Source organism: Ornithorhynchus anatinus, chromosome 18 (genome assembly GCF_004115215.2).
Source record: "Ornithorhynchus anatinus isolate Pmale09 chromosome 18, mOrnAna1.pri.v4, whole genome shotgun sequence".
NCBI lineage: Eukaryota > Metazoa > Chordata > Mammalia > Monotremata > Ornithorhynchidae > Ornithorhynchus > Ornithorhynchus anatinus.
Window position 1 is genome coordinate 29,600,570 of NC_041745.1, and position 26,114 is coordinate 29,626,683.

Genomic DNA, 26,114 nt, shown 5'->3' on the forward strand with positions numbered 1-26,114 from the left:
CTTTGTTTCTTTTGTTGCTAACCAAGTCTCTATGCTTTCCCTCTTGTTCCCATTGTATCTATACAATCTATAACTGTCTGTTTCCCTTACTGGATTGTAAGCTCCTCAAAGGTAGGAACCTTGTCATGTCCACTGACACTGAAGTTCACCTAGGGGAGCAGTGTTGCCTAGGGGAAAGAGCACAGGCTTGCGAATCAGAGGCCTTGGATTCTAATCCTGGTTCTGCCACTTGCCTGCTTTGTGACCTTGGGAAATTCACTTAACTTCTCTGGGCCTCAGTTCCCTCAACTGTCAATTAGAATTAAATCTTACTCCCTCCTACTTAGATTGGGAGCCCCATGTGGGACAGGGACTGTGTTCTACCTGGTTATCTACCCTGGCAAATAGTAAGCACCTAATAAATACCATTAAAAAGAAAGAGTGCATGTGTGTGTGAGGCTGAAAAGGCTTATGTCAGACCTACAGTTCTGAACACATTGGACACACAAAAATGTTGTCTGTTGTGTTCTGGTGCTTATTATTTGTAGGGCCTGGTGCTGTTTTCTCTTTTGCCTCCTTGTTTCTCTTTTGGTCAAAGAGAATCGCTCCCTTCTTGTTGGCATTGCAGGTTTGTCCTCAACCAGGAAACTCCCAGGGGTACAGTCTTTTCTGAATATAGGGCTGCCTATTACACCGGAGTCCAGTACAGTATTTGGTAGTCATAAGGCACCTAGTCCAGTGTTCTAGTGATGATGATGATGTCATTGATGAAGATGATGATGTCAATGATGATGTCTCACCATTCATGATGATGGTGAGGGTGTAGGAAACAAGTTTAGTAATAGCCTGGCTAATGGAGAAGGGAACAAGTATTCACATTTGAGAGGGATAAACCCTCTCTAGACTGTAAGCTGCTAATTATGTGGTATAGTGCTCTGCACATAGTAAGTGTTCAATAAATACAATTGATTGATAGAGGGAGAGCTGGGCAGGCGCAGTGTGGAGGGGAAAAGTTTTCAAAGTGTCAAGAGAAGCTTTACAATTGATCTAAACCTCCGATGGGCAGCCCTGGCAGCAGAGGGTCAAAGAGAATCTGAATGTGATCCCCCTTCACCACAAACTCAGGCACTAGTGTGGCAGGCAATGGATCATGTGATTTCCTCACAGTCAGTAATGGACAAAAAAGCACTTTGAATTCTTCTCTCCTGAGCTGTTTACCGAGACAAGATTTATGAGAACATCTTTAAACAATGCAGTTTGGCCGTGTTTAATGTCTCGCTTGTATAATAGCTGAAATCTGATTCGCCATCTAACTAAGGACTAAGTTGATGGCAGGACAGTTTATGTGCCTCTGCGTGTCTCATCATTAAGCTCAAAAGCCAGAGAGAGTAATCTGATTTGCAGTCTTTTCACTGAAATCCAGCCGATTCAAAGGCAAGAAGGATGGTTCTGAGGGACCTAATTGCTCATGCTCATCATTATGTGGCTAAAGTAGACTGGAGTACATTCTTATGACTATCAAAGTCATATATCTGAGAAACAGCAGTGCAAGGATCTGCCCTCCAAACCAAACCAAATGACTGTCCACCGGCATTTATTGATCGCAAGGGACTGGAGATTGGAGGTTTCCAAAAGGTTTTTCTCCCTTGAAAATCCTCCACCTCATAGGTCCTGAGAAACTAGCTTGGGCCAGGATTTGCTTTCAGTTTCTCCCCCTGGCACAGATAATACCATCCAGTTGCTTCTTGCCTCCATCGCATGGAAAAAACCCACCACAGACACCTCTCCTGGGATTAAGAACAGTCTTAATCCCCTTTTTACAGATGAAGTAACTGAGGCACAGACAAGTTAAGTGATCTGTCCAAGGTCACACAGTAGCCAAGTGGCAGAGCTGGGATGAGAACCCACGTCCTTTTGACTCCCAGAACTTTCCACTAAGCCACGCCCCATTGCCTAACAAATACAAGTGTTATATCATTATTAGCAATGTTATCATTGTCATATCCAGATCTTTAGGCAATCCATTTCCCAGACACCAGGCAGAAACCCTTTCACTTCTGAAAGTGGTACAGTATTGGGGAGGATGAGATCAGGAATCTGTTTAGGTTTGTGGATGAAAAATGGGGCTGTATTGTTGAGCTGAATGAAGCTCTAGGGACTAAGTCTGTTTCTTTTGTGGTCTGAGTGTGACCTGTCACTCAGTGAATAAGAAACATGGGTCCAGTCTGGTGGTTAAGCTTGGCAAGACGCATGGTGGTGATGATGATGATGATATTGGTGAAGCACTCACTATGTGGTGCCAAGCACTGTACTAAGTTCTAGGGGAGGTACAGACAATCAGGTTGGACACAGTCCCAGCCCCACAGGGGGCTCAGAGTCTAAGGAGAAGGGAAAATAGGGATTGAATCCCATTTTGTAGATGGAAGAAACTGAAGCATGGAGAAGTTAAGTGACTTGTCCAAGGTCACAGAACAAACCAGTGGCAGAGCAGGATTAGAACTCAGGTCCTCTCACTCTGTGCTCTTTCCACTAGACCACCCTGCCTCTTTCACCATCTCACCCATTCCATTTCCTCTGGAGCCACCTTCACCAATGTGGGAAGAGGTGCTTGAAATCCATTCTCAGAGGACATTGTGTGGCTGGAAACTGTGGCAGATTTCAGAGTGGTTTGGGTAGACAGACACTAAAATGAACTCCATTTAGGGAAAGTGTCTGAGTTTAATGATATGTGCCAGAGAAGCACGGGTTTAGGAGTCGTAGGTTTGAATCCCACTTGTCAGCTGTGTGACTTTGGGTAAGTCACTTAACTTCTCTGTGCCTCAGTTGCCTCATCTGAAGAATGGGGATTAAGACTATGAGCCCCACATGGGAAAATGTGATAACCTTGTATCTACCCCAGTGCTTAGAACAGTGCTTGATACATAGTAAGCACTTAACAAATACCAACATTATTATTATTATTTTAGTCTGTGAACCCATTGTTGGGGAGGGATTGTCTCTATTTGTTGCTGAATTGTACTTGCCAAATGCGTAGTACAGTGCTCTGCACACAGTAAGTGCTCAATAAATATGATTGAATGAATGACGGTGCTTAGGGGGATGAACTCAGGCACATAGATGATGCAGTTGGAAGGGAAGTGAGATGAGGAGATGAGATAATTAGCCAGGGAAGGCTTCTTGGAGGAGATGTGATTTTCACAGGTCTATGAAGTTGGGAGGACATTGTTCTGCTTAGTGGAAAATTAATGGGCCTGGGCGTGAGAGGACCTGCATTCTAATCCTGGTTTTTCTGGGTAAACTTGGGCAAATCATTTAACTTCTCTGGGCCTCACTTTCCTCATCCGTAAAGTGGGGATACTGTTGTCTCTCCAGTCCTAGCGTGAGACAGGGATTGTGCCTGATCTGCTTATTTTGTCTCCACCCCAGTTCTCACTTCAGTGTTTGGCACAAAGTAAGGACTGAACAAGTACAATTACTGTCATTATTACTCTGCAGGAGGTGAAAAGGGAGGGAGTCCATGTTTGGAAGACTTTTCAGGGGTGTTTATTTGTTCCAGGGTTCCCTGCAGATAGCTGAAGTCGGCAGAACCCCAAACCCAGGGCAAATGAGAAGCCAAGCCTTGTGATGACTGTCCCGATGGGAATCAGTCTTCTGGACTCCTTTCCCTGCCTACTGGGCATTGCTCAGTCGTTTGACTCTGTGCCCAGTGAATTCATGGACCCAGGAACACGGTAATGGACATGAACCAATTAACAGTTTGACCAAACATCCTGAGGAAATACATTATTATAAATGAGCTTCTCACTTCTGGAAAAACCCAGAATAGTACAAATAGCCCCAAATAGCCCCTAAGCGAATGATGAATAGAATGTGCCAAATTAAAACCTACAACCACCATACTTTGGTCAGTCTAACCGTTTCTTCTTACTCCTAAATAGGACTCTGTTTTTTCACAGGTTTTTGACTATAGTTCAAGGGCAAAGCATATTAATGAATGACACGAAGGAAAATTAAATCAGAAATGGGATTAATGTAGGCTGAGTTGTTTCCCCAACATTGGTGTCTAAGCCCTATAGGAGTATATCTGACACTTTGGGAAAGCTGACAGATCTGATGTTTTTGAACAATTGAGATCCAGTTATCAGCAGCACCAGATGCTGGGACCCCAGACATATTGTAATGGATTAAATTTAAGTTACCGATTTATCAAATAAATGGGGACTAGTGATGGGCGGTTCAATATGCTTTTCATGATAGCTGTTCACTGGAGGATGATCTGGGAATCCAGTTCATAACTTTTAAAATATTAAGCCAGCAAACTGGAAAATGTCAGGGAAGTTGAGACTCTTCCCTGGAAAGAAGCATATTGACTTCTGGCCAAGTTTTTTTTTTTTAAAGTATTTGTCAAGGAGTTCTTGCCTTATGCTGTCGAGTCTTCTCCGACCCATAGTGACACCGTGGGCACATCGTTCCCAAAACGCTCCACCTCCATATGCAATCATTCTAGTAGTGTATCCATAGAGTTTTCTATTTTCCATAAAAATACGGAAGTGGTTTCATTGCCTCCTTCTGCGCAGTAAAGGGAATCTCTGTCCTAGACTCTCTCCCATGTGGCTGCTGCCCAGCACAGGTGAATTTCGACTTGCAGCAGATGGCCTTCCACTCTCTAGCCACTGCCCAAGCTAGGAATGGAATGGACAGGCCTCTGCTTGATTCTCCCTCCCATAGTCGAGACTGGTAGAGTACTGGAAATTCTGCAGGTGAGTCCCTGAGAGTGGAGTCAAGGTCTTATTAGGTGTCAAATGCTGTTCTAAGTGCTGGGGTAGTTACGAGTTAAATTGGTCAGACCCTGTCCCTGTCCCGCGTCAGGCTCATAGTCTAAGTAGGAGAGAGAATAGACATTTAATCTCCATTTTACAGGTGAGAGAACTGAGGCACAGAAAAATTAGGTGACTTGCCCAACATCACGCAACAAGCAAATGGGATTAGAACCTTGAGGTCCTCTGACTCCCTGACCCAAGTTCTTTCCTCTGGGCCACGCTCCTCTCCAAACTCCAAGGGCATTTTTGTCCTCACAGTTGTGGCCTTTGCACTTTGCATTAAGTAGCCAGGCGGAGGGGATCTTAGGGAACATGTGAGATCTACATGTGGATCAGGCAGAAGACAGCATGGTCTAGTGGGTAGAGCACGGACCTGGGAGACAGAAGGACCTGGGTTCTAATCCTAATTCTGCCACTTGTCTGCTGTGTAATCTTGGGCAAGTCACTTCACTATTCTGTGCCTCAGTTACCTCATCTATAAAATAAGACTGTGAGTGCATGTGGGATATGGACTGTGTTCAATCTGATTAGCTGTATTAACCTCAGTGCTTAGTACAGTGCCTGGCTTCTAGTAAGTGCTTAACAAATACCATAAAAAAGGCTGCCATCAGTTTTAGGTTTGATTTTCTTTATAAAATAAGTAATTGGACTTATTATTTACTAATTTATAAAAATAATTGGACTCCAAATATATGCTCTGAGTTTGTGGGCCATATTTGTCCCCTGGCAAACAGAATTACTGATGGAAACTAATGTCATCTCTGCCTGAACTCTGAGCTCTTGAATCCCAAACCACCTCCTTTGGTTGGCATTTCTTTGATGAATGAAAGAGCCTTATATTACTTTGACATTAAAGCCTTTCCTCTCCTTCCAAACCTCAGAAAAGGTCACCTCCTCCAGGAGGTCTTCCCTAATTAAATGTCTCTTATACCCACTCCATGCTCCTTAGCCTCTTCAGATTCCCTATTCACCAACTTTTTATTTGTTACTGGTTTATTAATCTACTTGGGCTCCTCATGCTGTTATAACTTTTGTGTTTTTATCTATTTCCGCTTCCTCATCTCTCCTTTTAGACTGCAATCTCCCAGAGGGCCAGGGATAATAACTGTGGTATTTGTTAAGCGCTATACTAAGCACTGGGATAAATGCAAGATCATCAGGTTCCATTTGGGGCTCAAATTCTAAGTAGGAGGGAACAAGATATTGAACCCCCATTTTGCAGATGAGGGACAGAGGCACAGGGAAATTAAGTGACTTGGCTAAGGCCACACAGTGGATATGTGGTGGAGCCAGGATTAGAACCAAGATCCTCTGGCTTCCAAGCACTTGCTCTTTCCCCTAGGCCATGCTACTTTTAAGTTCTGTTATTTTTGTCAATTCCCCAAATGCCTACTTAAGCACTCCAGGACTTGGTCAGGACTGCTGTGATAAGGATGGAAATGATGAAGAAAAACTGGATGATATAGAAATATATCACAGGAAAAACATAATGGGATGGAAGTATTACTCGAGTTAGGCTAGGAAAGAGGGGTGATCTCTTGTTTGGAGGAAAGATTCCTATTTTCCCTCCCTTGCCTTTCCAATCTGACAGATTACAGCTCTCCCCACATCCAAAACCTTCCTAAAATAACATCTCTTCCAACAAGTCCTTCCCCAATTGATTTGCCAGCACCTTTGGCTAGCTCTAGTACTTAAGAACCTATTTACCCTCTACTTTGTACTTATAAACGTATGTATTCCCAATTTACTACATATGTGTTCTCAATTAGCTAAACCACTCGAGTCGTATACATTTTTATGTTTGTCTCCCCTGTTAGAATTAGCTCCTTGTGGGTAGGGAGCATGTCACTTCATCATTTTGTTCTTCCCAAGCACCTAGTACAGTGCACCGCACCAAGTGCACACTCAATAAATGCTATCAATAATGAAAGTGATATTTTGGCTTTTGAATGGCATTTTTATTGCCAAAGCGCTCTCATATTACCACATTTTTGCTCACACCACAACCTTGTGAGGTAGGCAGGAATGCAGGTGCTATTATCCTTATTTTACAGATGAAGAAACTAAGGCCCTGAGGGTTTTAGTGATTTGCCCATGGTCACTCAGCAGGCAAGTGGCGAAGGTCTGCTACTATGCCATCAATCAGTCAATTAATCAATTGCATTTATTGAGCCCTTACTGGGCTCAGAGCACCGTACTGAGAGCTTAGGAGAGTACAATATAACAGAGTTGGGAGACACGTTCTCTACCCACGACATAATGAGCTTACAGTCTAGATGGGGAGACAGACACTGATATGAATAAATAATTAATCTTATAAAATGTAAAGATATGTACATAAGTGCTGCGGGTTTGGGGGCAGAGTGAATATCTATTGTAGCGCATTGCCTTTTACTGCCCCAAATCATTACAGGATCACAGTCAGTTGTCAGAGTGAAATGAGAGGATGACATCACATTTACCTGGAATTCCAAGCCATAGTTTTCTCTGCAGAATTCTCTCAGTTTAGGGTAGACATTTTCTCTCAGGGCTTGTCTTTCAGCTCCAGTATCTGAGTAGAGAAGAAGAAGCACAATTAGCCAGCAATGTAACCTAACAGTGGACTATTTGTTGAACACAAATAGTTCAACACAGAGTTGAACAGACCAGCATCGTGGGCAGCAACTGGGGGTTGCCCCTCTAGACTGTATACTCATTGTAAGCAGGGAATGTGTCTGCTATATTGTTATATTGTACGGTCCCAAGCTCTTAGTACTGCTCTGCACAAAGTAAGTGCTCAATAAATATAATTGACTGACTGACTGAGAGAGGAGTTACCCCTTAAGCCAAACCTTCATGAAGATGGGGAAACCAAGAGACTGGCTTTCTCATCTGTGAGATGGGAGCTACATCCAACTCCCGCCATGTTAGAGTGAGAGCCCCGAATGGGACAGGGACTACGTATGCCCTGAATGTCTTGAATCTACCCCAGTGCTTAGTACAGTGTTTGGTACATAGGTCATACCTAAAAAGTACAGTAGTGATAATAATATTATTATCATTATTTCTTGGAATTATTGGGAAAACACTGTGTAAAATGAACCTGGGGAGTGAACTGGGCTGTTGGAGTTACTGAGTAAATGATAAATTGTTTAAAGCTCAGATTTTTCATAGCTTTTTTAAAGTGAATAGTTTGTCAACTATTTTAAGGACAGAGCAAATTTAAAATGGGAATGCTATTTCGAGTATATCTGGGTCAGTGTGCAAATGATGGTGAAAGCCTATTCTTGTCTTGTTTTTCTGCCTTTCTCTGCGTTTCTGGGGAAAATGTGTACTTTTTGTGTGGTATTTGTTAAGAGCTTACTATGTGCCAGGCACTGTTCTAATTGCAGGTATATACAAGCTAATCAGGTTGGTCATAGTCCCTGCCCCACAATGTACCCACAGTCTTAATGCCCATTTTAGAGAGGCACAGAGAAGTGAAGTGACTTGCCCAAGGTCTCACAGCAGACAAGTGGCACAGCCAGGTTTAGAACCCAGGCTTCTGACTCTAGGCCCATGTTCTATCCACTAGGCAACACTGCTTTCTTGTCACAAATACATCATAAATATTTCTGTATATGTGTTTGTGTGCCTCCCCATGTGTTATTCGTGTATTTCCATAGTGCCTAAATATGTGTGAATCTGTGTATACCTAGCATATGTCACAGTCTGCTTTAGTATGGAGATGGAAGGCAGGAACAGAGCTAGAGAAACCACTTGGTCTTAAGCCTCGACCTTCCTAAAGAAATGGGTGAAGAGTAAGCACCAGCTGGATACCGTGGAAAGCAACTAAATCATTGGTATTACTGAGCACCTACTCTGTGCAGAGCACTGTATTCAACATTTGGGAGAGTTCAATCGATTAAGTAGGCATGAACCCTACCCTAAAGGAGCTTACAGTTTAGCGGTCTGGGACCCATGGAACTAGGTGACAATTTTTTTTTAACGGCATTTGTTAAGTGCTTTGCTATGTTCCAGGCACTGTACTAAGGCTGGGGTAGTTGGAAGCTAATCAAGTTGGACACAGTCCATCTCTCACATGGAGCTCACAATATGAATCCCCATTTTACAATTGAGGGAACTGAGGCCCAGAGAAGTGGAGTGATTTGCCCAAAGTTGCACAGCAGACAAATGACAGAGTCGGGATTCAAACCTAGGATCTTCTGAACCCAGGGAAGTAGCGTGGTGTAGTGGATAGAGCATGGGTCTGGGACTCAGAAGGTCATGGGTTCTAATCCAAGCTCTGCCATTTGTCTGCTGGGAGACCTTGGGCAAGCCACTTTGCTTCTCTGGGCTCGGTTATCATATCTGTAAAATGGGGATGGAGATCATGAGTCCCACATTGGACAGGGATTGTGTCCAACCCGATTTGATCGTATCCACTCCAGTGCTTATTACAGTGGCTGACACATAGTAATTGCTTAACAGGTACCACAGTTATTAGTATTATTATTGTGACTCCCAGGCCTGTGCTTTATCCACTAGGCCTCGTGGCTTCTCAGGATTGGTATCAGCTCCACTGGGTGCGACCACAAGAGCCACCGTACCTGGGGAAATGGCTTGACTTTGGGCAGAGTGTTATGGCTCCCTGGGGTGCTCTGGCCCTTGCCAGCCTCTGGTTCCAGCAGGAAGACACTCTCTCTGTCCCCCACCACTTTCCACCCCCTCTCTCCAACCCTGAGGAGAACTCCAGTAGGAAGGTTTTACATCTGCCCCACTGGGTTTCTGGGCTACCTGAGACATCACAGGATGACTCAGAAATCCCTATATTTGTGTTAGTGGATGATGCCCAGCTTGGAAATGGAAAAGTAATTAAGATAGAATGGATTAATTAGGATGGATGACAGATTGCTGGTTTAATTAAATAAACTATAACCTGATTCATAGCAACAACAAATCTGGATGAGGGAAAGAATAATATGTTTAAAACCGGACTGAACTGGGCAGAGAAACATTATCTCACAGCAGGAAGCCACAAGGTTGAAGGGTCATCTTTCTGGGGCTAAAGACCAGGGGCAGGTAGAAGAGGATGATAATGCATTTGCTCCAGTATACGGGAGCTGTCGGTTGGTCTGTCCTTAAAGGGTCTTGCCAAGTTCAAGGCCTTTATTAATACGGCACTTGGTGCTTAGTACATTGGTTTGCACACGGTAAGGACTCAGTCGATACCACTGAATGAGCGGGATGATGGGGTTGTCCTTCCCTGCTTCTCAAGCACCGCTTAGTGCTCCCAAACCAGTAATCTCCTGCAGTACAAATGGGAGAACTGATTTGTCTTCCTGCACTGCCTGCACTGGTTTTCCTCATCCATCAATCAAAAATATTGAGCACTTAATGGGTGCAGAGCACTGTACTAAGCCCTTGGGATGAGCACTTAATCGGTGCAGAACACTGTACTAAGCCCTTGGGAAAGTACAATATACCAGGGATTATACAATATACCAGAGACAGACATTAAAATAGATTAGGGGTAGGGGAAATAGTAGAGTGTAAAGATATTCACATAAGTACTGTGGAGCTGGGTAAATATCAAAATTCTTAAGGGGTTCACAGCCAAGGTAATAGTTGACACAGAGGAGAGGGCAAATGGAGAAATGAGGGCCTCGTCTGGGAAATTCTCAGTTTCTCAAAAATGGTATTCTCAATTCTCAAATAACAGTATTTAGAGAAACAGCATGGCCTAGGGGATAGGGGAGTCAGTAGGACCTGGGTTCTGATCCCAGCCCTGGCATTGTCTGCTGTGTTTAACTTGAGCAAGTCACTTCACTTCTCTGTGCGTCAGTTCCCTATCTGTAAAATGGGGGTTAAGACTGTGAGCCCCATGTGGGACAGGGCCTGTGTTCAACCTGATATGCTTGTATCCACTCCAGTGGTTAGTACAGTGCTCAGCACATAATAAGTGCTCAATACCATTATCATTATTATTTATTGAGTCCTTCCTGTGCACAGAACACTGTACAAAGGGCTTGGTAGAATACAATACAACAGAGTTAAAAGAGGCGATCCCTGCCCACAGAAAGCTTACAGTTTACAGCATGGCCTAATGGATAGCGCATAGGCCTAGAACTCAGAAGATTTTGGGTTCTAATCCCAGCTCAATTACTTGTCCCTTCACTTCTCTGTGCCTCAGTTACCTCATCTGTAAAACAGGGATTAAGACTGTGAGCTCCTGTTGGGACAGAGAAATAGGGACTACAATTCAGGCCTCCCTGATTCCCAGTCCTGTGCTCTCTCCACAGGGCCACACATGTGAACAGTCTTGAGATCACTCAGTCCACCCAGTCTATGGGCAAAATGCTGTCTGCATAGATCTTGGCTACACCCTTCATGGGACAGGGGAAACCCAGAGGATATTTGAGTTTCCCTGAGCAGTAGCAAACCACTGCTCTTTTGTTTTCCAATCAATCAATCAATCAATCCATCAACCAATCCATCAATCGAGTACATAGTTCTTTACTAAGCTTTTGGAAGAGTACAAGGCAACAGAGTTGGTAGAAAAGTTTCCTATCCACAATGAGTTTACAGGCTAGAGACAGTCTACAATCCTGCAGAGTCTGAGTCCCTGTGTCTCCAGGGTTTCCACTTCTTTGTGCACTGAATTCTCCCTTGACAATTAGCTTCTTTGCTATTAAATCTTCAGGGATGAGTTTGTCTCCATCTTCATACATTCCCTCTGCTTAGGTAACCCCCCTGTGGCTGGCCCCAGGGCTGAGGGTCAAATGGCCAGGTCACTGGAGCCCAGCCCTTCTGTTTTAGAACTCTACTCCAGGCATCTCTTCGGGTCAGAGTGGGGAAGACCTTTCAGAAACAGACGGTCGTGATACTTTTTTCTGGGCCCGAGGAAGACTTGTTTCACCACACAAAAGAGATCCACGACTCCTTCCTAACTTGTGTTTTACTAATACACCATTCCAGTTCTCAGAAAGCAGGGGAGCCTTGTTAAACCCAAAGATGGTTTAGAAAAGCATTCTTACAACATAACCGGCAGAAATGGATTCCCATTTTCAGCACCATCACCACAGTTGCTTCCTGAAAATATGAACAGCCTTTTCATTCAATCATATTTATTGAGTGCTTACTAGGTGCAGAGCACTGTACTACACGCTTAACCTTTTCTCCCAGTCACTTTTGTTAGCCAAAATGATCAGGTGGATTCCCATAGAAGGGCTGCCCCGTGTCCCCAGGAAGAGAGCCAGTTCCAAACGGCACAAAGCAGGGCTCTACCCGTGCTTATTGGGACAGAAACTGGAGAAACCCTATGCTCAGCTTTCCTCCCACCAAGAACCCTTCAATCGATCAATGGTATTATGGCATTTATCGAGTACTTACTATGTGCAGAGCACTATTCTAAGCACTTGGGATTAGAAAAATAGAATTAATGGACCAATTCCTGCCTTCAAGGAGCTTATATTGCAGTTTAGTGAACTGTAACCCTTTCTCACAGAACCCTATGATTCCACAATTTTGACCTATTTACTTCAAAAGGCTTCCCCCTCATTGGTGGAAGGCATAGTCAGAAAAATGATTAGAGTGAGCTTGCCTTCTGTCAAGATTATAGCTTTGAGATATTGATGGGTTCATCTGCACTCTTTGGTGGGGCTGAAGTTTTTTTTTTCAAATGGCATTTAAGTGCTTACTATGTGTCAAGTATGTTTACTATGTGTCAGGTTTCACTTACTATGTGTCAAGTATTGGAAGGAGGAGGATTTAATCGCCATTTTACGGATGAGGAAACTAAGTCAGAGGAAAAATTAAGTGAGTTGCCCAGGATCACACAGCAGACAAGTTAATTGTATAGAGATTTCTGGCCTGCTTCTGGCTTGACCTTCCTGGCATCTTTCCCCTTCAACCTCACTAGAAAAAGTTCTTCTGTGTGCAGCCTGACAGAAGGCCAGAATTTCAAAGAGAACTGAGAGTCATTTATGTCTCCAACCAGCCAGTAAGTCAGTCAGTCAATGGCCTTCACTGAGCACCTGTGTGCCGAGCACTGTACTAGACTCCTGAGATTCAAGAGTAAATAAAATGAACCCCCCCCAAGGAATTTATAATCTAAGGGAGAGACTGGAAGACACAAATGATCTACAAATAATGGAAGAAGTGGGAAGAATAAAGAGAAGACACTCGTAAGCACTTAACAAGTACTATAAAAAGAGACAGTAATAGCAAGTGCCCAGACTAGGCAATCCAGTAGGTTGTAAATTCCTTGTAGCTCTACTGTGTTCACTCCCAAGTGCTTAGTACAGTGCTCTGCACTCAGTAAGTACTTAATAAATACAATTGACAGGTATAAATACTTATTTCTTTATAAACAGTTTATAAATAATAAATACCACAGACAAGTAGATGAACCAACAAGTGAATTATTAAGTAGTGCATGTGAATCAAAATAAGATTCTAGACTGTAAGCTCCTTGTGGGCAGGGTTGGTGTCTACCAACTTTATTGTATTGTTCTCTCCCAAGCATTTAGTACAATGTTCTGCTTACAGTGAGTGCTTAGGAAATATCCTTAATTGATCCAATTAATTCCCAGTCTCTCTGCTGACCTCAAAATGGATGACAGGGGCAGTCCAACTATAATCACACTTTCTAGGGACAAATCTATTTGGGAACATCTGGTTCCTTGTCACTGATGGGGCAGGTTTGATGTGATTCTTTCGCCCAGCCAGTCAGTCAGTCAGGGCACCCCAGGCCAAGTTCATCTCACCTCTTTACTGCACCTCTATGGCCCTCTCCCAAAGAGCAATCTGGACTCAGCCAGGCCTACTAACGATTTTGTAAATCCCTTTTGAAAGAAAAATTCATTCTGGCATAAATTGACCATTTTCAGTGAATCCATGAATGTGAAATCACTCTTGATGAATTATACAATCAACATACACATAATGCCAGTTTAGTTTAAAGATGACTGGGGTGACACAGTGGGCACTGACCATTGTTGAGTTCCATCCTTCCTTTTATTGTTTCATTGTCATAATTCGTCCCAGCTGCAGTTAAACACACTTATGGCAAACGCAGATGGAACACTGAAACATGGGTGTAATGGTGACTTATTTCAAAGAAGGGAGAGATACAGAAGATGCCAGATTGAAGATATAAAAATTAGTAGTAAATTGCAATTACTATGTGCTCTCCTGCAAGTAAAATAGACTCCCTGGTATCAGAGTGGCACCTTCCCTTATCTCCCCAACAAGGGCAGTTAGAGACTTCTAGTGGGCCTCAGAAGGGGGTAAATCAATTGATATATCAGTGGTGTTTATTGAGAGCTTACTGTGTGCAGAGCATGCTACTAAGTGCCTGAGAGATTGCCTGAAGATTACATTTCTTCCTGTGAAGTTTTGAGGACAGAAGGCATTCACCACCCAGCCTTCCTGATGCACATCTGTGTAAAGCCACTTCTGTAGCCTCCTGTTTACTCTCTCCCAGTTCAGGAAGGCGAGCCACTGGAAAAATGTGAGAGGAAAATGGGAGACTGAGAGAAGCCAATAGATCTGCAATTTCTTCGGAAGCTGCCTGGTTGGTTAAAATGCCCCAGGTCAGAGTGGAATCCACCTGTGGGCCTGGGGCATGCGTGAGACTGGCATTTCAGGACCTGGAGAGGGTGGGGGGAGTGGGGGTCATGAAGGGCACACCCTCCATCGGAGATTACAATCAATCAATCAATGGTATGTAATAAACGCTTACTATGTGCAGAGCACCATACTAAGCACATGGGAGAGTACAATGCACCTTAGACTAGGGAGAGCTAAGAGGAGGAAGGCTGTCTCAAGGTCCACCCTGCTGCAGCCGGCACCACCAGAACCTTTGGCTCCAGTCCCTGTTTTTTAGAGGGGGAATTCTATATCCCACACCCCTCAGCTCCCAGCAGCTCCAAACTCACTTCAGGACTTGGTTTCTGAGGAAAGGAAGTCCTGTCCTGCTGTTGGAGATCCGGGGTGATGTTACTCAGGATTGGATGGATTTACATTGCAGAGAAAATGCTACTGAATCAACCCAAGGCCTAAAAAAAACCCAGGATGCAATAGTTTTCCAGTGGGCAGCGGTGGGATGTACCCATCTCCCTCCCAGGGGAGCCAATGACCACCTGGCCAGAGCAGGAATCCATTCTTTACCCCGGGAGACCACAGCCTCATCCCCATCCCTCCGCAACTGAGACAGCAGCATTCCAGCACCCTCTTCAGGGAGAATGTGGCCCACATTTACCAGATCTACACAGCCATCATTAGGCAAAGAGTTCCCCAAAGCCCCAGACAGACTTGCTACTCCAAAAAACACGGGGTTGCTCGTCTGAATTATAACGATGCCCTCCCATCACTGAGAGCTCAGCTTCCCATTCCCCTTGTCTGAGTAGAACTGCAACTGGTCTCAGTTTGATTCAGAACAGGTCATTGGATGTTCCCAAGTTGGATGGAGGTGGGGGCTGTCATTGGGCAGAGTGGGGAAGGATAGGGATTTTGGCCAATGCGGGGCTCTGCGCTGCAGAGTCCAGTGCTGCTGAATTCCCCTCTGAAGTAATAGAGCTCAACCTCTCCTGGCCTCGGCGATGACCATGATTCTCTGTGCTTGGCAGAGAGCCCGGATTGCAGAAGATGCAAAAATCAGAGCTGCTGGTCGGCACTCCTTGAACTCTGCAGCTTTTCAGACCCAGACCCAGCTCGGCCAGTGCCCACACCGGGGCTCAGGGATAGGGTCCCAGAGAGCCCCTCTAGACTGTAAGCTCTTTGTGGACAGGGAACATGTCTGTTATATTATTATCTTGTACTCTCCCAAGTGCTTAGTACAGTGCTTGGCACACAGTAAGCTCTCAATGAATGCAACCGATTGATTGATTCATTTTCAGTTCTAAAGGGCTACAGTCAGCAGGTGGCTTACTGAGTCTGTTCTCTCATCACTGCAATGGATGCACACTTCTTGGCGGCCAGGGGACTTTGGATCTACACTAGGACTGCTCAATGAGGGAAGGACCACAGAGAAGGCCAATGACTCCTATTTTTTGATAATGATGATTGTGGTATCTGCTCAGCACTTACTGTGTAACAGGCACTGTACTACGCACTAGAGTGGATACAAGCAAATTGGGTTGGACACAGTCCCTGTCTCACATAGAGCTCACAGTCTTTATCCCATTTTGCAGATGAGTTCAGAGAAGTAAAATGACTTGCCCAAGATCACACAGCAGACAGACGGCGGAGCCAGAATTAGAAACAAGGCCCTTCTGACTCCCGGGCCCTATCCACTAGGCTATACTGTTTCTCAATTCCTTCTGGGGCCTGAGCAATTGCTTGGCTGCTTCAAGTGCTTGGCACATAGTAAACACTTAACAAATGCCACATAATTTGTATTACTGGTAAACCTACGATGGGTTTAAACTGAGCAGACCCCACACCCAGCCACACAAATCAGACTGTACAGTAAAGACCAGGGCACAAAGTTGTGGCCTTGGTGTCTGCAGTGGAAGTGGTCATCTAGGCTACTGAGCATCTAGGTGATGTCAGCTCCATTCTGCTCACAGAATCTTCTGGCTGGATGGAGATATATCTCTAACCTGTGGCTTATCAAGTTCTTATTCGGCTTCCAGGCAGACTTCTAAAAATACTAAGATTTGTGGTATTTCTTAAATATTTACTATGTGCCACCAAACACTTGCTAAGCACTGGGGTTGATATGGTACAATTAGATCACAGTCTTCTTGACCAAATCAGATCCTTCTAGACTGTAAGCTCTTTGTGGGCTGGGAATCTGTCTCCCAACTCTGTTGCTTATACTCTCCTAAGTGCATAGTACAGTGCTCTGCACATAATAAGCACTCAATAAATGCCATTCATTGATTGAAATACCTAATCGAAACACAAGTTCAGGCTTAGCATTTTACTGTGGCAAAGTGGGACTTAATAGTGCAGAACTCAACTATTTGTTGTAGAATAGTAGGCCTGAAAAATGAATGAACACGAGTAAGAGTTTTAGCTACCCTGTTGATGTCCTGATAAGGTATTGGCCAGGATAGTTTAAATGCATTTCTTCCTGAGGGCTGGAAGGGTGGCCTCTGTGGCTTCTTCCGGCGGTACAATTCTCAGATGCTCCATGGAGCGTATCAGGATAATAAAATTCCTTGATAGAAGTCTTTTGGAGTTTCCACTTCATTTTGATTCTGGGCCCTCATTCCCCACTGTGAGGGTCAGAGGGAAGGCAGCCTCACATAGCTCCTTTGTTCAAAACCTTCTGAGGCTCAGGGCTATTTCATTCTGGGAAAAGACACTGGGAGTTCCAGTGTTATGCTAGTCTGGTCCTTCTTGGGGCCACCTGTGCTGTTCAAACCATTCATGAGGCAAGGAAAGGTTTTGGTTTCTCTCTTCTGGATGATTAGCTTGCTGTGGGCTCCCCATCAATTCTATAATATTGTGATATTATTCTCTCCTGAAAGCTTAGTACATTGGCCTGTATCAGTAAGTGGTCAATAAATATGCTGCTTGATTGATTGATCGATTGCTCAGTGATCCCCATCTCTCTATTCTGCTCTGAAGTCATTATAGGTAGGGTGACAAAATGGCCTATTGCTACGGGAACAGGGTGGTGACAAAACCCAGGTACCACTTCAGGAATGGGACCATGTTTTCTAGCAGTGCGTGGATGCTGGGTAACAGAATCAATCAATCAGTCATATTTATTGAGTGTGTACTATGTGCAGAGCACTCTACTAAGTGCTTGGCAGAAATGAGCTCTCTGTGGGGGTATGTGCCCCCGGGTTAGCACCAAGCACTGGTTGGTTTGGCGATGGCTCCAAAACAATCTTGGGCTGGTGGTGGGTGGGCTGGAGGAAGAGGTAGAGGAGAAGGGGAGATAGAGGAGGAGGAGGTGGCAGGACGAGAGCTGAGCATTGGAGCAAATGAGAAAGCCAAGGTGGGAAGTCCATTGCTTTGACTGCGAAAGCCAGAAGCACCTGGGAATATCACACTTGCCTACATATACACACACACATACGCACATATCATATATTTACATCCAAACAGAATCTTTGCTTTCAGAGTTTCAAAGGGAAGGGAAAAATATTGATGTAATTTGGAGTTTTCCTAAGGAAAAGTTTTACTTCCCATTGCATTTCATGGTGTTGGAAAGCCTTGTTTCTCCTAATCCTATTTACATTTTAATCTTTTTATTACTGGCTCTAAATCGGAATCTGTTATTGCATTATTTGATTTCTCCTCCAATGGTCTGTGGCCTTGAAGGTTTGCAGCTACAGGCTGAAATTCCCGCTTGACATATGGGTTCGTCCAGATCAAAACACATTCAAGGTCCTTGGGCTAAAATCCCCGGAACACCAAGTTTTTTGGCTGCACAGTGAAGTGACCTATTTAGGAGAAAGGTCATCAGCTTTGACAATGTCAAAATGGAAAACAGCTCGAATCCCAGAAATCCTGGAAAAAGAAGAGACATTTGGAGAAGATCTGCCCAGAGAGAAATGCCACGGTAGGCTGGGAAAGAGCTCTGATTCAACACATTCTGGAGCTATGGGCAGGGAATGGGTATATCAAGTTTGTTATGTTGTTCTCTCCCAGGCACTTAGTACAGTGCTCTGCACCCAGTAAGTACTCAGTAAAAATTGATTAAGCAGCATGGCCTAGTTGATAGAGCACAGACCTGGAAGTCAGTAGGACCTGAGTTCTAGGACCTGAGTTCTAATCTTAGCTCTGCCATTTGTCTGCTATGAGATCTTGGGCAAGTCACTTTGCTTCTTTGTGCCTCATTTACCTCATCTGAAAAATGGGAATTAAGACTGTGAGCGCCTTGTGGGACATGACTGGGTCCAACCTAATTAACTCATATTCATTCATTCATTCAATAATATTTATTGAGCGCTTACTATGTGCAGAGCACTTTACTAAGCACTTGGAATGGACATTTTGGCAACAGATAGAGACAATCCCTGTCCAGTGACGGACTCACAGTCTAATTGGGGGAGACAGATGGACAAAAACAAGACAACATAATCATGATGAATAGAATCAAGGGGATGTACACCTCATTAACAAAATAAATAGGGATCATATCTACCACATTGCTTAGTACAGTGCTTGGCATGTAGTAAGCCCTCTATAAATATCTTAAAAAAGTAATAAAAATAATAATAATTATGGTATTTGTTAGGGGCTTACTATGTGCCAAGCACTGTACTAAGCGCTGGGGTAGGTACAAGCTGATTGAGTTGGACACAGTCCCTGTCCCACATAGGGCTCGCAGGCCCAGGGTATGGCTGCCTAGATGAAACAAGTTAAACACAGCTTTGTCCCCTGATCCAGTTCACCCCTGTCTCTCCCACCCCTCATGCCAGGTTCAACTATTAGGGACAGTGCTTGGGAGATCAAAATTGTTCACTATGATCAGGGGGTTTGGATGGTGTCTGTAAATCCTGGCCATCTCGCTGGCCATCTCGATCCCTATTCCTGATCATCCATCTCGCTGGCCATCTCGATCCCTATTCCTGATCATCCCGCACTGTTTTGAAATTTCTGTTCCCCCATCTCTCCTGTTCCCCTACCTGTACCCTATGGCCTGACCCCTGCCCAAATCAACCTCAGTTATGACCCAAACTGGACTTTAGCTTTCTGAGGGAGGGATGAATGGGGCGAGGGGGGTGGTGAAAGAGATCAACAGAGAAAGACAGATCTTGCTAAGTCCAAAAGATGGATCTTTAATGCAAAGTCTTTGTGACCATCACTCCCCAGACCTCCCTTCCCCAGGAGAAACAGCAGAGGGGAAACTTTCCCAGAACAGGATTAATTCCACTTTGACTTCTGCCCCCTCTCCTGCCCCTCCCTCCAGCGAGATGGCCAGGATTTCCAGACACCATCCAAACCCTCTGATCAGAGTGAACAATTTTGATCTCCCAAGCACTGTCCCTGATAGTTGAACCTGGCAGGGTGGGTTCATGAAACAATACTAGGACCTGGAATCTGAACCACCCTTTCGCTTTCCAGACAGCTTTAACATTGCTTATCTCCTTTTATCAATCAATGGTATTTATTGAGTGCTTACTATGTGCAGAGCATTGTACTAAGAGCTTGGGAGAATACAACAGAATTAGCAGACATGTTCCCTGCCCGTAATCCCCAGTTTTCAGGGAAGACTGAGATCCAGAGAGGGACTTGCTCCGGATCACACAGCAGGCTACTGGCCGTGCTAGGATTAGAACCCAGGTCCTCTAACTCCCAGAGGCAACAATCAATCAATGGTATTTATTGAGCCCTGACTTGCAGAGCACAGTGCTGAACATTTGAGAGAGTACAATACAACAGAATTAAGAGACACGTTCCCTGCCCCAAGTGCATTTCCAGTCTAGTAATGCTCCTCTCCTTGGGCCATGCTGTTTCTCACCTGGTCTGGGGAATCTATTGTGTCTCCTGGGAATGTCCCTGGAATGTCCTAGCCCTGGACTCTTGGGTTGGGCTTGCAATCTTCCCTATCAAGGAGGTGACAGGACAAAGCTCACCTAGGACCTTGATGTTAGCAAAGGGCTGCTTGAATTTCTAATAAGGAAGGTGACTCCTCCAATGTAGAGGAGGTTCATGCTGTTCAAACATCTGTGGCAGACACACGCTGCATTAACGTCTGGGAGATCAGACAGTCCTGGAGTACAAACGCTTCTGCAGAGAGCGAGAGCTGGAGCAAAGGGGATTGTGGGGCAGGAAGGGAAATGACTCAAAAATTCAGTGACCTCAGAGCAGCCCTGAGAGATATCTGCTTCTGCAGTCTGCCACTAGCTCTACAAGTAATTTGGGGACAGGTTGTCTCTGAACGCCTATTGGTAGTTAACTCTGCTTGTCTATTTACCATCAGTGTCTGAAGGAAAACCTTGGTCCCATTTAATTCCCCTTCAATCAATCAATCAATCAATCAATCATATTTATTAAGCTCTCACTATATGCAGAGAACTGTACTAAGCACTTGGAAGAGTATAATACAACAGAGTTAGTAGACATGTCCTCTGCCCACAACAAAGAGCTGGGTGGTCTAGAGGATAGAGCACAGGCCTGGAAATCAGAAGGTCCTACGTCCTAATCCCCACTCTGCCACTTACCTGCGGTGTGATCTTGGGCAAGTCACTTCACTTCTCTGCACTGCAGTTACCTCATCTGTAAAATGGGGATTAAGACAGAGTGCCCCGTGTGGGGCCTGAACTGTGTTCAACCTGATTAGCTTGTATCTACCCCAATATTTAGTACAGTGTCAGGCACACAGCAAGTGCTTAACAGATACCCCCAAAATCAGACAAACTAAACACTGCCACTCAGCCCAAATCCCCAAGTAAACAGTCTAAGTCACACAGTCCCTTTCCACTGCCTTGGGAGAGGAAGGTTTGGGGAGCAGAGAAGGGACGGATTGACTTGCTTGTGTGGGTTTTTACAGCGGCAAGAATAGGCTTCCCACCTATCAGGGACACCTGATAAAAGGAATGCTGCTACTACCACTAACTAATAACAATAGTAATACTCCCGCAACCACTCATGATAATCACTGTAATACTACTATTACCACTAATAATAATAGGAATACTCTTGTTTCCACTGGTGATCATTTCAATTCATTCATTCAATCGTATTTGAGTGCTTACTGTGTGCAGAGAATTGTACTAAGTACTTGGAAAGTACAATTCAGTCAAAAATTCCAATTTTAATGAAATTTTTAAATTTTCATTAAAATGCAATTAAAGTATTTTCATTTTAATTAAATATTTTCATTTTAATTAAAATTCAATTAAGATATTTTAATTTTAATTAAACTTTAATTAAAATATTTTAATTTTAATATTACTACTACCACAAATGATAATAGGAATGCTCCTACTACCACTAATAATAATGGTAACATAGTTACTACTGCTAATAATCATAGGAATATTCATTTAATCATATTGAGTGCTTACTGTGTGCAAAGCACTTTATTAAGCTCTTGGGAGAGTACAATATAACAAAAAACACATTGCCTGCCCACAATGAGCTTACAGTCTAGAGAATACTTCTGCTAATAATAATCTTATTAGTACTACCGTTAATATTAGGAATACTACCGCCAATAATAATTTTAATGCTATCACTAATAGTAATAGCAACACTCCTACCACCACTGATACTAATTTTAATATTACTCCTATTACTAAGGAGTAGTAGCATAGCTGAGTGGAAAAAGCATGGGCTTGGGAGTCAGAGGTGATGGGTTTGAGTCCTGACTGCAATTTAGCTGTGTGACCTTGGGCAAGACTGTGAGCCCGCCATTGGGCAGGGATTGTCCCCATCTGTTCCCAAATTGGATATGACAAGTGCTTAGTACGGTGCTCTGCACATAGTGAGAGCTCAATAAATACTATTGAATGAATGTCTCAGTGACCTCATCTGTAAAATGGGGATGAAGACTGTGAGCCCCACATGGGACAACCTGATTACCTTCTATCTATCCCAGTGCTTAGAAATGTGCTTGGCACATAGAAAGTGCTTAACAAATACCAACAGTATTATTATTATTATTATAGGAATACTTCTGTTACTGCTTATAATAATTATAATATTATTGCTACCACTAATAATAATAGGAATACTACTGGTATCACTAATAATGATTGTAATACTGCTACTACTGCTAATAATAATAGGAATACTACTGCTTCACAGACCAGGATCAAAACCATATATTGGCTCCTGGGCTAATAGTTTTGATCCAGATGGACCAGGAGGAGTTCCTGGTCCATAGGGCCTCTTCCTCATGGATCGAGTCCAGAAAATGGCATTGATACAAGAAGTTATCATCAATGGCATTTATTGAGCACATACTATGTGCAGAGCACTGTACTAAGCAAAGTGTCGTGGAAAGGTCAGAGATATTGCCAGCTGAGTTCCCTCTCTTCTTTCCCGGAAATTCCTTCTTCTTCGGTCTCAGCTGCTGAATCCAAGGAGAAACTTTTCTTTATCGTCTGTTGGGGCATATGTGCAGAGGGGTAAGAAGTGAGCACTGTGATGAGGCGGGGGTGAAGGTCATGAGTTCCTTCTATTCCTCCATTGAGGGGAAGGACCCTACTCCTCCACTAGCCAAAGGATGGGAGAAAACCTGGAGCTGTTTATCCCTGTAGATCTGGAACATTCTAGTTTGAGCTTGTGGATAAAGACAAGTCTGGAGTCCTGTGAGAAAGTTTCTCCGTGTGCAGTCCCTGATTGCCTGTGGTAAATGCAGTGGGCAGCAGCTGGCAGAGACCGTCAGAGCAGGAAGGAATAGGTAGCGACCGGGAAGGGAAGAAAGTGGCATGGCTAAGTGTATAGAGCACGGGCCTAGAAGTCAGAAGGACCTGGGTTCTAATTCTGACTTTTCGACGTGTCTGCTATGTGACCTTGGGCAAGTCACTTAACTCCTCTGGGCCTCAGTTACCTTATCTGTAAATTGGGGATTAAAAGCATGAGCCCCATATGGGATGAGGACTGTATCCAACCTGATTTACTTGTATCTACCCTAGTGCTTAGAACAGTGTTTGGCACACAGTAAGTGCTTAACAAATACCGTAATTATTAATTATTATTAGGGGCATGTAGGAACAGTTAGGGGTAGTTAAGGGCAGGCAGGAGCAGGTAGGGGCAGGCAGGATGGTCACCTTGTGTGTATATGTGTGTCGATCTCAGGGTTCCTGGGGAGTTGGTGGCAGAGCCAGTGACCTCTCGATCCAGAAACATGGCTTTACTTATGGTGGCTTTACTTGCACCTTGAAAGTGAAGCAGGCACCATCAGGAGGTTTATCTTTTAGAGATCTGGGGCAAAAAACCAGGCTTTCCATTGAAAAAGAGAGTCCAAAAACTGTGTGCTTGCCCTGTGCTAATAGGCTCGATTTGGATTCGTCTTTTACACCTCAGCCACTACACAAAGTGCTCAGCGTTCAGTTTCCATTTCAGCTGTTTTTGGGACATCTTCAACCAAGGTAAAATTTCAGCCTGGGAGTGGCAGATCCCAGGGTACCATTCTGTATTCTGGCTGTTCACTTAGTCCTGCACAGTTTTTGCCCTCGGCCCAGCTTCCAGCATCTTCCTGCCTTCCCTTGGGCCAGCTGGGGAGCGCTGCCTACTGAACCATCAGGGCACGCCACTCTCTTAATTGGGATTTCTGGCAGTTCCCCCTGAAGACCTGTATCCAGGGGCGGGAGTTCCGATTCTAGAATGGGAATCACTGTGTAACAATTGATTCCTGACCCTATTCTTGAACAAGCTGCCGTACTGCGTATTTCTTGGGGTGCCTGCCACTGGCTGGCACTGGAAACCCCTCACTTCAAGGGGAGGAGAGGTTTAGTGTGGCCACCTGTCCCCCACCCCCATCCCCTCTCCTTAATTCCTTCTGTATGCATATGTGAATTGTGATTGAATGTTCAGTGCATTCACTCTTCTCTCACTGTTTGTAAATACTTTTATCATAGTTACTTGCACTACTTGCCCCTGCTGCATGATTTCCCCAACCCAGTTTTGGAAGAAGAAAGAAAAGATAATGATAATAATAATGGTATTTGTTCTGCGCTTACTATTTACTAAGTGCTGGGGTCGTTGTAAAAATCATGCAAAAAGTGGGGCAATTATCAGAGTAAATACCAGATGTCTGTCTCCCCCATTTAGAAAGCAAACTCGTTGTGGGCAGGGAACATTTCATGCTTCTGATGTACCTTCCCAAGAGCTTCTACAGTATTTTGCTTTCAGTAGGTTCTCAAAAAACAACACTGCTAAAGTTAATATCACTTCCCCTGAGTTCTGCTTTCCCCTTTCCTCTAAGGCTGCTGTGGGAAGAGTTTTGGAGTCTGGTTTGGTCTTAGATGGAAATATTCTCCCTGGTGATTCAGCTCACTGTCCCAAGCAGTGCAACAGCCACAGCACTTGAACATCTAGGCTGTAAGCTCGTTGTTAACTGGGAATGCGTCTACCAACTCTGTTGTATTGTATTTCCCCAAGTGCTTAGAACAGTGCTCTGCCTACAGTAAGTGCTCAAAAAATACCGTTGATGATGAACCTGTCTTTACTTGTCAAGCCATAGACCAGACAGGACTTGGGAAAACTCTCTCACATTTAGTTCTTGTTCAGAAGTCCTTCTCCTGAAGTTTAGTCAGCTCATACCTTGTCTTTTGAATCCCGGTGGGTCGGGAAGAGGGGCCGCCGGGGGTGGGGATTCTGGAAGCTGCAGCATTTTGCCTATGAATTTTCCACAGGGTGTGGGTTGGAAGAGCTGAAGGCCAATAACACTTTTGGGGAATTTATACATTAACACCTACAGACCTGCAGTTCTCACCTGCAGTGGCATCTTTTAAAGGAAAAGGTGTGGAAGAGGAGAAACATGATTATTGAGGAGGAAAACAGTGAAATGTCTCTTATTTCACATTACACTGTGAGCCCCATGTGGCACAGGGACTGTGTCAGACCTGATTATTGTGTACGTACCCCAGTGCTGAGAACAGTGTTTGACATGTAGTGAGCGCTTAATATGATAATAATAGTAAGATGAATTTCACTATTTCACCAGTCAACATCCTGCAACTTTGGAAGTTGCAAGTCTTGGGCTTTTCCATGACCATTAATGCTTGATCTCACATGTTCACAGACCTTCTTATCTCATCTCTTCTATATTTCACCAAAGTGCTCCTTTGAGAAACTATGTCCTTGTGGAAAGAGCATAGATCTTTTTTCCAAAGACCTGAGTTCTAATCCCAAGTTTAGGACTTGCCTGCTGTGTGACCCTGGGGGATTCATTTAATTTATCTGTACCTTAGTTTCCTCATTGGTAAAATGGACATTAAAGATCTATTCTCCCTTCTGTTGTGACAATGAGACCCATGTGGGGCAGGGACCTTATCTACCCCAATGCTTGGCACATAAGGAGTACCTAACAAATACCATTATTATTTCAAAAACAGATGCTGTAATTCCCACAGTGAAATGGCACTGGAAAAGAAAGCATAGATTGCCTTCATATTTATAGTGCAAGCACACCTGTGGGCTAAGCTACCATTTTTTTTTTTTTACATTTCATCAAAATAAATCCATTCACCACATCACCATGCCCAAACCAATACTCTAGAATCTCAAACCCAAGAGTTGAATGATCTGCTGGAGAATGAATGCTGAATTTCACCCTCCCTGTGAATTTACTATCATTGTAAGCTCAATGTGGAGAGGGAACATGTCTATCAACTATGATATACTTTTATAATAATAATAATAATGATGATGATGATGATGATGATGGTATTTGTTAAGCACTTACTATGAGCCACAAACTGTTCTAAATGCTGG

At 44.0% G+C, this 26,114-nt stretch overlaps 1 protein-coding gene across 1 annotated transcript in view; it reads right to left on the reverse strand.

Annotated features, from left to right (window-relative positions):
* Nucleotides 1-26,114, reverse strand: part of NWD2 (NACHT and WD repeat domain containing 2) — a gene marked incomplete at its 5' end in the record, with an annotated part of 50,881 nt that overhangs the window by 19,038 nt on the left and 5,729 nt on the right. Inside the window, one exon of the mRNA XM_029046803.2 lies at nt 7,262-7,350. Within this exon, the coding sequence (XP_028902636.1) occupies nt 7,262-7,350 (89 nt within the window). The remainder of the gene's footprint in view (nt 1-7,261; nt 7,351-26,114) is intronic.